At 55.0% G+C, this 13,236-nt stretch overlaps 4 protein-coding genes across 4 annotated transcripts; 1 reads left to right on the top strand and 3 right to left on the bottom strand.

Annotated features, from left to right (window-relative positions):
• Positions 1–1,744: 1,744 nt before the first annotated feature.
• On the bottom strand, positions 1,745–2,948 carry BROUX77_002485 (uncharacterized protein; the record flags this gene model as incomplete). Its single annotated transcript, XM_073747030.1, has 2 exons — positions 1,745–2,745; positions 2,819–2,948. 2 exons carry the CDS (start codon positions 2,946–2,948, stop codon positions 1,745–1,747), a joined length of 1,131 nt encoding a protein of 376 aa, XP_073607567.1.
• Positions 2,949–4,114: 1,166 nt separating this feature from the next.
• On the bottom strand, positions 4,115–5,538 carry BROUX77_002484 (uncharacterized protein; the record flags this gene model as incomplete). Its single annotated transcript, XM_073747029.1, has 2 exons — positions 4,115–5,302; positions 5,359–5,538. The coding sequence occupies 2 exons, from the start codon at positions 5,536–5,538 to the stop codon at positions 4,115–4,117; spliced, it is 1,368 nt and encodes a 455-aa protein (XP_073607566.1).
• A 3,333-nt stretch (positions 5,539–8,871) lies between these two features.
• On the top strand, positions 8,872–9,108 carry BROUX77_002483 (uncharacterized protein; the record flags this gene model as incomplete). The annotated part of the gene is made up of 1 exon (XM_073747028.1): positions 8,872–9,108. One exon carries the CDS (start codon positions 8,872–8,874, stop codon positions 9,106–9,108), a length of 237 nt encoding a protein of 78 aa, XP_073607565.1.
• A 747-nt stretch (positions 9,109–9,855) lies between these two features.
• Positions 9,856–11,986, bottom strand: BROUX77_002482 (uncharacterized protein; the record flags this gene model as incomplete). Its single annotated transcript, XM_073747027.1, has 3 exons — positions 9,856–10,900; positions 10,966–11,210; positions 11,480–11,986. 3 exons carry the CDS (start codon positions 11,984–11,986, stop codon positions 9,856–9,858), a joined length of 1,797 nt encoding a protein of 598 aa, XP_073607564.1.
• Positions 11,987–13,236: the final 1,250 nt, after the last annotated feature.

Below are 13,236 nucleotides of genomic sequence, written 5' to 3'. Positions count from 1 at the left end.
AGTGAGACGTATTAGCTGCAGGTCTGAGAAAGAGTTTGCCATACAACAGCACCCAAAGTAGCAGTGTCGCCGTATATTGGATATAGAGGCAGACTGCTGCTATAATATATGCACACGCTGACACTGGCCCCTCAGAGCACTGCACGCTGGACACCCCGTGCGGCCTGCTGCGAACGATAGTCTATAGTCTACAATAGTTACCGCCGACGATCTTGTGGTTGGCTGCAGGCTGATGAGTCTCGCCTTGGGGGGAAGGGGAAAGGCGCTTTATCTCCACTGACAAGGAAATAGGAAGAGAAGAGGAAAATCACACAGAGAAATGGACGTGTTGCCAGAGAAAAAAAAACAAGAGACGAAAAATCCGCGAAATTCAAGGGTCACCGTCAGGCCGGAAAGAAAAAAAGACACCACGTCTACAAGTCTGTGTAATATCAATAGGGGGGCCAGATCCAGCCAAGATGGACGGCGGATCAGGCACGACGTAGAAGGAATACGCGGTAGGCGGGATGGGAGAGAGGATTCCAGGGCTGAGGAGGCTCTACGACAACAGCAGAGCGACGGCGAGATCGCAGACTCTGCCTCTGCCTCACCAGTCTGTCTCCTCGACAAACAAACAACTAGTCTGCATTCTCCCCGCCAATATTAGAGTCTCACATCCAACCAACCAACCTGCCAGTCAGTCAAGAGTCAGCCAAGTCAGTCTATTGCTTTCTGCATGCTTCCGCCCGCCGTGACAACCGTCTTGCTTTTGTTTGTGTTTTTTGTTTACTCTCTTCCTCTTTTCCGTCTTGTCTGTTCTCAGTCTATTTGCGCTTCCTCTTCTCTTCTCGTCTCTTCTCCTCTCGGTCTGTGCGCCTACAACGTTATTTGGCCGCAAACAGACGGAAGTAGGTCCGAGATTGATATTGATGCCGGACAGTACAAATAGCATCCTGCAGGGGGATTTCTTTTTTCTTTTTTTTTTTTATTCATTACTCGCATGGAACCTGATTATTTTTTCTTTTTTTTTTCTTCTTTTTTTTTTTCCACTAACCTGTCAGCGCCAGGGGCCAGGCACCAGGGGTCTAGCGCCACATGCCACATGTCATCTGCCACAACTAGCTTCTGACTTGTTCTTGTTGTCTCCACCACGTTTCCCACTCCACACCCCCTAACCCTCATCACGTGGAGATATTGCGATCTACCAACCCTACTATACAACAACTGTACATACTAACCCTACTGTACAACAATTGTATCCCATTCACCCACTTCCACTCCCACAACAGCGACCATCACCACATACACATTACCCAACTATGTATAATGCTCATTCATACCCAATCTTCATGTCACTGTAACCTCTCCATAAATCTGGCCCATCCCTCTCTCCCTCTCTCTAATCGGGCGTTATCTGCCCCCTTCACTCACCGTAGACCGCCTTCCATGGCCTTCTATTTCTCGTATTGTGGCGTCGTAAAAGGTTTCAGTTAGAGAGCCTGACGTTTCTCTTCTGCACCTGTTATTTGCAACCACATACAGCTTTCAGTATACTAGCATACAAGCACCAGCATAACGGCATCACCCCGTTCTCATCCAATGCTTCTTTCTCTACAACTCTGCACACATATATACTTGAACTCGTCTTGAACTCGTAACTAGTCAATGTAACTTTAACCCTAACTAGTAGTAACACTACATGACATACTTGCATTTGCCCTTGGATTTAAACGTCACAGACAAACAACAATCTTGTGCTTGTGCCCTACGCCTTCTGCTCCTGGCCCTGCTGCACCAAAAACTCCTTGCTAAACGGCCAGTCCGCATAGCCCTCGCTGAGCTGCGGCACAAAGAACTTGGGTCGGTCATACGGCGTCAGCTCAATGTTCTCGCGGATTCTAAACACCAGGTCCGGGTTGCTCGTAAAGTTGCGGCCCATGACCGTCGCAATCTCGTGCGTCTTGATGCTTGCAATGGCCTCCCGCGCCGACGCGGCCGTGAACCCGCCCGAGAGCAGCACCGGCGTGCCGCACGCCCACTCCTTGACGAAGATCGTATTGTCCTGGCCCGGCTTGGGCTCGCAGTCGTCAAGGGCGCTGACCCGCGGCTCGACTAGGTCTAGGAACGCTGGCTTGAGCGCCGACAGCTCGCGCACCAGGTATGTAAACTGCGGCACGGGGTCCGCCATGCCCATGTCGTTGTAGCTGCTCCACGGCGAGATGCGGATGCCGACGCGCTCGGCGCCGACGGCGGCCACGAGGCCCTGCATGACCTCGAGCGGGAAGCGCGCGCGCTTCTCAATCGACCCGCCGTACGCATCGGTGCGCGTGTTGGACACGTCCTGCAGAAAGCTGTCGGCCAGGTAGCCCTTGGCGCAGTGCAGCTGCACGCCGTCAAAGCCAGCGGCCATGGCGTTCTTGGCCGCCTGGGTGTAGTCGGCCTTGACCGCCTCAATGTCCGCGAGCGTCATCTCGACGGGCACGTTAGTGTCGGGCGCCGCCGAGAGCTTGATGGCACTCGGGGCATAGAGCTTGGTGCCGGCGGCCTGGGCCACTTCGTACATGCCGGCGCGGCCGGGGATCCAAAGCTGGCACCAGATGAAGCTGCCCTTGGCATGGACGGCGTCAGTGACCTTTTTCCAGCCTGCAATCTGCTCGTCGGACCAGATGCCGCCGACGTGGGGCATGCCGACGAAGCGCTTGGAGACCTGCGTGCCCTCGGTCATGATGAGCGTCCCGGGGACACAGGCACGTTGGGCATAGTATTCTTTGCCGTGGCTATGATGTTAGCAGAGCGCCCGGCACAGAGACAAATCGACTGGCGATTCACGTTCACGTACCAGCGACCATGTCGGTCGGAACCCAGTTGGAATCACAGCGCAGACGAGTCATGGGCGCCATGACGATGCGGTGCTGCAAATCGCAGTTGCCGATGCGCAGGGGCTGGAAGAGCTTATCAGAGGCGGCCATTGTTGGGAGATGGGTGTGTAATGGTTGTGTAATAGATGAGTAAAGTGAGATGATGATGAGTGATGCTGAGCTCATTGAGATTCTGGAAACAAGAGGAGACCAGTGGGCTTATAAAGACTCGCCTGGCTCTGGTATTCTTCACATCATGGCCAGGAAGATGGCGATGGCGATGGCCGTCCAACAACTTCGCCCTTCCCTTTTCCTCCTCTCGCCATGTCCCTCTCGCGAAAGCCCTTGATTACCAACCCATCTCGCTATGCGCAGCCCATCTGCCTGGGCCCTTTTCCATACTTCATGATGTGCGCAAGCTAGAATTACTGCCGACGGCCAGCGTTGCTTGCTGTCTTGTGCTCGGGTAGCTTCAATGGCGGCTCGAGCTTTCGGGTGGAGGGCTCGCATTCAGCCGGAGTCAGGATTCGCCTGCAGGAGAGAGGATTTTACTTTGGGTTTCGGTTTTAGAGTTATCAGATTACACACATAGACAGACACAAAGGATTGTCTGTACGTGCAAAAGTTGTTTGGTACCCGCGCGTGTAAACGCTTGGCTGGAGATCCCGGAACCATCGCCGCGCGTTGTCGTTCAACGGAAGTCGCACAGAAACACGTGACGTGAGCAACGGATGAACTTTTGTCCGCAGATGATTACAAATCGGCGCCGTCAGACTTTGAAATACTACTACTGCTATGACAAATGGGCAACTGGCAGTGGGAGTAGGGAGCGGGCATTTATAATAAAAAAAAGGTACATGCATGGAAAATATGAGAACAATACAGAGGTCATCACAAAGTAGAAGGCGGGAATTAAGAGAAAAGGTTATCATGATTAAAAGCGTCATCAAAAACTAGATACATACTTGACCTGAGATCCAAGTCAGTCGGCACGGGCCGGAGCCGACCGCCGACCGAGACCGTCACGCCAGATTCTCAGACGGAGCCGGGGCTCGCGGGAGAGAAGAAAAGTATACAGACAGCTATAGAACGAGGAGGAGTAGGAAACAGGTCTTGGGCCCAGGGGACCAAGAGAAGATATGAGGCAAGGAAAGAATGATGAAGCCGATGTGTCAGCAGAGCGGAGCACAAAGGATGTCGAGTTGGTGGTTTGGTTTGGTGTGGTTTGGTGCAAATGACCCTAATCAAATACCCTAATCATCCACTCGGCCGACCACTTAAGCCTTCTGGTAGGAAGTGCACTGGGGAGCCGCAACAAAGGCCGAAGCGGGCGCAGTGCTGGTGGCGCCGGTGCCGGTCAGGAAGCGGCAGGTCTGCTGGCCGGTGGTGGCGTCGCTGAGGAGCGAGACAGCCAGGCACAGGTTGACGTTGATAGCGTTCAGAACGTTGACCTGGGCGCCGACAAGCACGTTGAGCAGGCCGTTGGCGGCGGCCAGATGGCACTGGCTGACACACTCGTTCAGACTGGCGACAGGGACCTCGACCACGTTGGGAGCGGAGGGGGACAGGCAGCTACCGCAGGTAGGCTTGTACACGATAGGGTGGGTAGGGCCATTGGTAGCAGGAGTGGTGCCAGCGGGGGTGTTGGCAGCCGGCTCGTTGGCAGCGGGAGTGGTGCCGGCGGGGGTGTTGGTAGCCGGCTCGTTGGCAGCCGGAGCATTGGCACTAGCCTCGTTGTTACCGTAGCTAGACGGAGCAGGCTCAGTCGCGGGAGTGTTGGCGGTAGCCTCGTTGTTACCATAGCTGGCGGGAGCAGCCTCGGTAGCGGGAGCGGGCTCGGCAGCAGGCGCGGGCTCAGATCCGTAGCCAGCGTCGGTGTACTGGCGGCGGCGGAGAGCAGCAGCAGTCAGGACATCAGCAGGAGTCTGGCGCTTGCCGAGCAGGCCACCAAGCAGGCTGCCGACAGTGTTGAGCAGGCCGCCGACGACGCCGTCGACCGTGCCCAGCAGGCCGTTGACCACGGGGGCGAGGCCGGTCAGCAGCTTGTCGACAACGACAGTGACGTCGGTGACAGTGTTGTTGACCAGGTCGAGGATGTTGCCCAGAGTCACGGGGGCGTTGGTGCCGCCGGGCGCGTTGGTCAGAGGAGTCAGGTCGACGCCCAGGTCCAGTTTGAGGTCCAGCAGCTGGCCGACGTTGACGCCCAGGTTGAGGTTGAGCAGCGCGTCGAGCAGGTTGCCGAGGCCGGCGTTGAGGTTCAGGTCAAGGTTGACCAGGTCGAGCAGGTTGATGTTCAGCTTGACGATCAGGTCGAGCAGGCTGAGCAGGTCCAGGTTCAGGCCGAGGTTGACGTTGAGCAGGTCCAGAACGCCGAGAGCAAGCTGCAGGCTGACGGTGTCGGCTTGGCCCAGACCCAGAGAAGGGCTGAGGGGGTCGACAGTGACGGTGGTGGGGCAAGTGGGCGCCTGCTGTGCGGTTGTTAGTGAGGTGTGAGCGAGTGGCGCAGGAGAGAGAGACTTACACGCTTGACGAGGCCGTTGACCAGAGACAGAGCATCGCCAGTGGTGGCGGGGGTCCAGGAAGCCGGGACCGAGACGGCGATGGAGGGGCAGACGGCGACGTTGAGCAGAGCGTTCAGGTCGAGGACGCAGCCGTTGAGGAGACCCAGCTGGGCGAGGATAGTGGCATCGATAGCAACCATTTTGAAGAGTAGGGGGTGGAAAAGGAAGGGGAAAAAAAAGAAGGTGGGTTAAGAAAAAGTGATATGAACAAAGAGAGCGTGGAGCGTGCAGGAATGAAGCAGCTGATTAAAGAAAGTGTACAAGAGATTAAGAGAGTGTAAAAGAGAGAGAGAATGGTTGCTAGATGTAGCTGAGTGGAGAGAGAAGGAGTGAAGATGAGGGTGAGGAGGAAAGGAAAGTAAACAGCTTCTTGGACGGGAGGTCGCCGTGGTCTTTATACAAACTCCACGGCTACGTGTCTATGCAGTATTTCGGCAGCCATGGCACTGGCAATTTGCCTGTCTCCCCAGGCCTGCAGTGTAAGTCGGGTTTGAGCGAGGTTGAGCGAGGTCTGCTCTGGTGTGGTGTAGCACTAAAGGAACCACGCAGCCAACCCGGTCGGATGAGCTGCCCATCCCTCGTTCTCGGCTCTCCCTTGACGTAGCACTTTGGCTGTCTCTGCTCTCTCGCTCTCGCTCTCGCCCTCGCCCTGACCCTCGGCCTCGCTCTTCTGACGGCGTCGCTGTCTCTGGTCTTGTCTGCTCTCCGAGTTCCATCGAGGCTCTCCTACTGCGTGCGTGAGGCGGTCAGCCCGCGCCTTGGCTTTGGGTGTGTGTAAGTCGCCGCCTTTGACGCCCGTTGCTTTCGCCAGTGAGTCTCCTAGACCTCGTCTCTCTCTCTCTCCGTGCTGCGCGCCCTCCACCTCGCTACTCTGGCCTCGCTATCTCAACTTCCACATGTCACTCCTACACTCTGTTTGTGTCTCTCTACTGATGCAAGGGGCGCGCTGTTTCTCTCCCAGACGTACATGTCTTTGACTAGCCATCCGGCGCTTGTAGACATTAAACATTGGCGGGTGCATCAGTACCACCGCGTGCTTGTGTTGGGCTGAACAAGGTTAAGTTGGTTGGTTGGACTGCAAAGGACAATGGCCAAAGTGCAAATATACACACACAGAGAGCCGGAGTCGTTGTCTTTGCCTCCCTTGTTCGCTGGTCTCCCTAGACCGCCCGGCCCTGATGCAAGGCCGCTTCCCTGTTACTACCCGCTCCTCCCTGTCGGCCAAGTCTGCTCTGCTCTTTTTCTTCAGGCGCTCCCTCTGTCTTTGGACTAGTCTGGGCCGGATCGTCCCTCTGGCTTGCCGTATAAGTGATGTAGGAGAAACATGCATTATACAGGCAGCGATACACTTTGGCACTTGTACAACCCACGCGCACCACTCTAGCAAGCCAGTGTCCAGGGGCCCCGGCGCATTTAGCCATGCCGTCGACTCACCTGTCCAAGGCGAAGCCAAACGTCCAACGCGCCCCCCCTTTCCGTCTCTCCCTAAACCCCACTACACAAGCCGCGGAGGAAAGCAAGATCAACAGGCCAGACAGCCTTGGCAGCACGCAGGCCCGGCCGAGGACGGCTCTTTGTAGGTGCTGTGATACTCTGGCCACCAACTCGGCTGGCTTCTTGGCCGCCGGTGGCAGTGGTGGTACAAGAACGCGGATCAGGGCACGGTCGGAAATTGACTTGGTCGAGATTGTATTGTATTTGTCCCCAGTCCCAGTCCAATATCGAGACAAGGGCAGTGGGCTGCCAGCCAGGCGTGGCTTTTCTGAGTCTGTACACTTCGTGTTGTTGACTATGCAAGTAATAAACAGCCTTCCTAGCAGACTAGCCCAGCAACACTGAGGCATATATTGGCTGGATGGATCTGTGGTGTGGTGCCCTGTATACAGGAACCATGCAGTACTTGATCTTCACAGCTTGTTAACTAGTCAATAGACTTATCCTCCCTTGTTCCGCTGCAGCTTTCCTTGTTTCTTTCTTTTTCCATGCCAGGGATCCTGTCTCACTGCCACAACGAGTAAAAGACCAGCCAATACGGGGGACTCAGTCCGTCTGTCTCTACATGACGTTTTCTTCTTTGTCTGATGTGCATGCATGCCGGCGGCCGTGCGGGGGGGGGGGGGGGGGGAGGGGGATTTGGACTTGGCTGCCGTCCACTCGCCTGCCATCGACGAGTCTGTGTGTGCCGGTGCTGCTTTCTTCTGGCCGGCACTGGGCTGGTGACAGCGACAGTGGGACGCGGCGGGCCTAGTGAGGTGGAATTTGGAGCGAGGTTAAGCGCCATGGGCGGCCCAAGCAAATAGCGCCGCAAAGAGAAGGGCAATCTTAGCAGACACACACATGCTTGTAGTATTTCTCGTTCTTCCAGCAGCTAGCTGTAGCCGACCGTCCAGAGAGCAAAAAGGCCTGGCGTTCTCTCCTCCCTTCAGGCCACTGATATCTTCAGAAATCCTGGTCTACCGAAGAGCTATTCCTGGACCAGTGCTAGCACTGTCTTGGGTTGATTTCCAGGGCCGGCGAGTGTTAGGGTTATATACCGGGAGCCCAACCCTTGGAATTCCGGGGCTTCAGAGACATATTGTCTTGGAGTTATGCCCTCACAACATGCGGAGACTTCGAAAAGTGCAATGCGCAGCCCTCTTGCCGGCTGGTGTTTTCTTTTTTGTGTCTTGTGGAGAGCTGCCTCCCAGCCACAACAAAAAAAGGCTCTCTGTTTATTTTCTCCGCATCATGGGCGGCGCCCCCTTGCGGCTGTACGGACCGAAAGAGTTGGACATTAGGACAGATATAACTAGTCAGCTAAGTTATATGTGCATAGTTAGTTGTAAAGCGTCGATCTTGTGTGAGACTGCGGCAAAAGAAAGAATGAAATTGTCATATGACAATACATCCTGCCAACCCTCCAAGACAATGAGAAACATCCGACTGCCGGCGATCAAAATATAACCGGCGTGGTATTGTGCCCTACTTCGGCGTTTCTGGCCCTTCCGCCCTTCCGCCAGATCCGACTGTCGGTCCAGTCAAAGAGATATCATGGAGCGTCGAGGTCTATGCCCATTCCCGCCTCCTCCTACAGATCTGCCTGCCCATACCCAATGCCCACCTATCCTTGCATATAAGCCTGGCTCCCCCCTCCCCCCTCCCCTCCGGTGTGCCTTGTCCACCACCCTCCTCTCCTTTCGTTGGCTCTGCTACTGTGACCCTATCCCACCATGCCTCACCCACGAAAAATACATTTTCTTTGAGCATGCTGCTGGAGACAACGCACTGCGGCGGAGAAGGGGCGCTCGCCCACGGCACGCCGGCAGCCAGCTCCTAACAGCACAACTCGCCTCCTGTAATCTATGAACAATCAAATGTATCCCAAGCCTGCCGTAAGTAGACGTCAAATATAGTCAAGTCAAGTCAAGCCAGCCGTAAAACTTTAACCCGAAGATACCGACTGCAGCCCTGTCTCCCCTCCGTCAAACTCCACCATGTTCATCACCCGCATGTCCCTGCCCCCGGCCCCACCCAACCCGGCCCCACTCCTGTCCCGCGCCGCATCCAACCCGGCCCTAACCGACTGGGCGCCCAACCCCGACACGCGCGGGACCGCCTCGATCCTGTACACATGCGTGGCCGCCGTGCTCCTCTGCTCATACAACAGCCTGCACTCACTAATCCCACCGGTCCATCTACCTGCACACACCACCGCGCCTGGCGCGCGCTGAGCCTCGTGTGCATCGTGACGCCTGGCTTTTTTTTTTTTCGTCGTCGTCATCGCGTCACTGCTGCTGGGCGTCGGGCAGCCGCTTCTGGGTGGCCGTGGCGACGCTTGCTCATCCTTGTCTTGACGCTGGCTTATGTCTGCGCGCGTGTGGCGACGCTGTTCCTTGCCTTTTACTCGCTTCGTGCGTCGCCGGTTGCCGTCTATAGGCATGTGGCCTGGACGGCTTACATGCCTTCTTTCGGATGACTAGTTAGAGTAGAGTCTGGGCTAGTTAAGCTAACAGCTTATCGCTGCAACCAAACACTCGCAGCTATGCCATCATAGTCCCACATATATACACAACGAGAAAGATGTCTCTGTAGTACATACTTTATCATAGCCTGAAGCGGTTATCCAACACATGGACCCAAAAAAAACAGTCATGACATCATATTGCTTTGCTCCGCTTTTACAGAGTTCCTTGTACACTAACTATCACTATATATGTCTGTATATTTTACTTGCCTCAGCAATGAAACACCAAAATAACGCCATCCATCGCCCCAAAAACAGCCAGGCCTATGGTCTTATCAAAGGAGAGTAAAAGAGAAAAACCGCCTACAGCCTGAAATCACGCCACCATGTCTTGCAGCCAGCCTAGGATAAGAAAAAGAGAAGAAACCAAAAAAAAAAAAAAAAGAAAAACAAGAGCGAATGTAGAGCTACAACAAATCGAGACAGATATAGAGAAAAAAAGATATGTCAAAGCTCAAGAGTTGCCAACACCACCCATGGCCGTGGCCGGAGTGTGTCCACGGCGGTTCAGCAGCGTTGCACCGGCAAAGTTCAGCTCAAAGCCAGCCTGGGTCTGTTCCCGGGCCTTGCGTCTAGCAGCAGCGGCAACCTCGGGTGAGTGCTGACCATAGCCATAAACCTTGCGGGCATTTGTGCGCGGCTGGTCATCGCCGATATGAGTGTCACGCAGTCCCTTTTCGAGCGTGTTGGCGTTGGCGCCATGGCTGGTATCATACTGGCTGTTGGCGGATCCCGCGCTTTCAGGCTCTTCGTCTTCTTCCATGACTTGGCCGAGACTGGCGTTTTTGCCCACAAAGGGAGTCTGAACCCGACGGGCGATATCGTAGGAAATGTCAAACATTTCACGCAGGTTGATGGCATCGGGAGAGCGAGGATCAAACTGGCGACCATCCTCAATGATCTTGGCGGGATTGAAGGCAACGGTGCGGGTGTTGGCACCGGGGATCAGGCCAGAATCGGCGTGGGAAGCATGGTCAGAAGCACTGGGAGTCTTGTCTTGGGTCATCCAGGGGTGGGCCATGAACTGCTCAATAGTGTAACGCTTCTCCGGGTCGACGACGAGAAGATGGGTAATCAAATCCTTGGCCGAAGCAGAAATATTGTCCCACCAAGGCGACAAAAAGGTATACTCTCCACGCTGAACCTTTTCACTGAGAGTGCGCAGGTTTTCATCATAGAAAGGAGGAAAACCACAGAGCACGGTGTACAGGACGCACCCCAAAGCCCACATGTCGACACCTCTGCTGTAGCGGTCTTCACGCACAATTTCAGGGGCAGTGTAGCCGGCTGTGCCGCATGGCGTCTTGGTGTCATTGCTCCAGACAACCTTGGAGAGACCAAAGTCGGCAATCTTGATCTTGCCAATGCCACCAGCACCCACACCGGGGATAAAATCACCCTCGTCAACCTTGCCCTCGTCGCCCGGTTGCTTTGGGCGGGGAACAGTTGATGGCTTCATGGTCAGGGGTGTGAAGAGGATGTTTTCGGGTTTGATGTCTCTGATTGTACGCGTTTTGTTAGACGGGCTTTGGGCTATGTCTTGGTCTAAAATGTGGCATCTTACCTATGAACAACACCCTGAACGGTGTGCATGTAGCGAATGGCTTCGGCAACCTGGAAGATGACATGACGAGAGAGTTCCTCGCTAAAGTAGGTGAGATGCACGATGCGGTGGAAGAGCTCGCCACCAGGGACATATTCCAGGACCATGTAGATGTAGTCGGTGTCTTCGTGGAACTCGATGAGCTTGACAATGTTTTCGTGGTCCATTCGCTTTTGAATGGCTGTTTCTTTGAGAATATTGGACCTCTAGAGTGGGAGAGACGGTCAGCATGTATGGCGGTGCATTGAAGAGTGGGAGGTGAGGCCAGATGAGGGGTTGTGAGGGGAAGGGGAGGGAGGGGACCATACTTCGATAGCTTTACGACCTTGCTTAAAGTCAGGATGTAGGCGGTCCTCGCCCTAGCACGAGAAAAAAAAAGAGTCAATACACACACGGCATGGATGCAATCGAGGCAGTGGATGCCAGAAGGATAAGCAGAAGCAGAATCAAGAAGCAGACGGGACAGAGGACGTACCTGGGTGTTGCCCAAGTCAGCCTTGTGAATGATCTTGATGGCGACACCATCAGGGAACTCGCCATTGAGATCCTGGGCCTTGTAGACGACGCTGAAGGCACCGTCGCCGATGCGCTTTTCTATCTTGTAGCGAGGGTTGAGGCCGGCATACTTGGCGTCGGACTTGGATCGGGTAACAGACTGCGGGGCCGGGGCCGGGGTGTCTTTGGGTTCGGACTGGGTGTTGTTCTGGACACTGTCGACTTGTTGGGGGGCTTGAGCGGCGGGGGCGGCTGGTTGGCTTTTGGGCTGGACGACTTCGGGGCTCGTATGGTTCTTGGCGGGCTTTGCGGCAGACGCGGCAGCGGTAGTGTGTGCCGGGGCGCTCTTGGCCTCATCGCGGCCTTTGGCTCCTGGGGCAGCAACGGTGATGATGGTTAGCATGGCTCGGGGGTCGACGGTCGAACTGGAGGCAAGGCGGTGAGGAGGATACGGGCGAATAGAGTGACAGGTGGTGATACAGGGCATGACGTCGAGTGGTACGGTAAGGCAGCATATTGTGTAGGGACGTCAACGTACCACGGATAAACTGTTTGAAGTGTTGCATCTTGGCGGAACAAGGCAAGACAAGGAAGGAAAAGCGAACGATGTGCACAGAAAAGAGGCTCAACACCAAAGAGGCTTTGGTAGCGTTGTTTATCGGCAAGGATGGATGGCCAAGATGAAGCAGAAGACCAAGAGCAGGAGGCTGAGTCAGGTCGACGAGACGGATGAGACTAGCCAGACGCGTGTGGATTATCTAATCGACAATGACGACACAGTAGAGACAGGGCAGGACAGGCTTGTGCGGCTTTTGCGAGGGGCAGAGGCAGAGGCAGAAGCAGGGCGTTTAAGAGAGAGAGGTAAGAATATAGGCGACGCCAGGCAGGAAAAACGCAGAGACAAGGTGAAAAAGACGTGCCAGCGGGAATAGGGTCTGGGTGCTGGAGCTTGTATATAGTGATGTGATGGATGGCACGGCAAATGAGAGAAGATGGCGATGGCAATGGCAACGGTGAGAAGAGAGAGGCGATGCAGAAGCAATCTCGTATTTTGCCGTCAGAGGCCAAGAAGGCGGGAGAGGTATCAGGGTCGGGTCTGGAGGTAGGTAATATAGGTGACTCTGGATGAATTCTATAGGGCCGGTAAAGATGACAAGTATTCGCTTGGGGGGCGCACGATGCAGAGAGAGAGAGCGAGAGGAAGAGGAGAAGCAACAATAGGGAAAAGCAAAAAAAAGATTAAAAATGTTGATAGGAAGTGGCAGCAGTCAGTCAGACGCAGGGTTTTTCTGGGATTAGGCTTTCAGCTCCAGCGAGGCGTAGAAGAGAAGAGAGGAGAGAAGGAAGAATAGAATGAATGCAGAGGCGGGCGGGCGGCCTGGAAGTAGGGCCAAGGACAGCAGGTAGCAAACGGAGAGCAGCAAACGGCAAAGCTGTAAACGGCAAACTGTGAACGGTAAACACCAAAGTAGTTACTACATGCAGTTGTACGAGTCTTCAAGAAGAACTGGGCAGTTGCAGAGTCCGTCGCGGGCTAGGAGCACAGGGAGGGCCGGTGAGAGAAGAACAAGAGCACGCACGGCACACACGATGAAGCAGCAGAGGTCGAGGTCAAGGCCGAAGTACATACATGCATACATAGCTACAGTACAAAAAAGCCCACACGGAATCTCCCTTCCACGCTCCGGGAATGAAGACGCTCCCCCCACCATCCCAGAAGCAGCCACCCAATCACTC

The sequence above is a fragment of the Berkeleyomyces rouxiae genome (genome assembly GCF_048999995.1).
Source record: "Berkeleyomyces rouxiae strain 22BRR77 chromosome Unknown BrBRR77_ptg000002l, whole genome shotgun sequence".
Classification (NCBI taxonomy): Eukaryota; Fungi; Ascomycota; class Sordariomycetes; order Microascales; family Ceratocystidaceae; genus Berkeleyomyces; species Berkeleyomyces rouxiae.
This window is presented reverse-complemented; position numbering and strand designations above follow the sequence as displayed.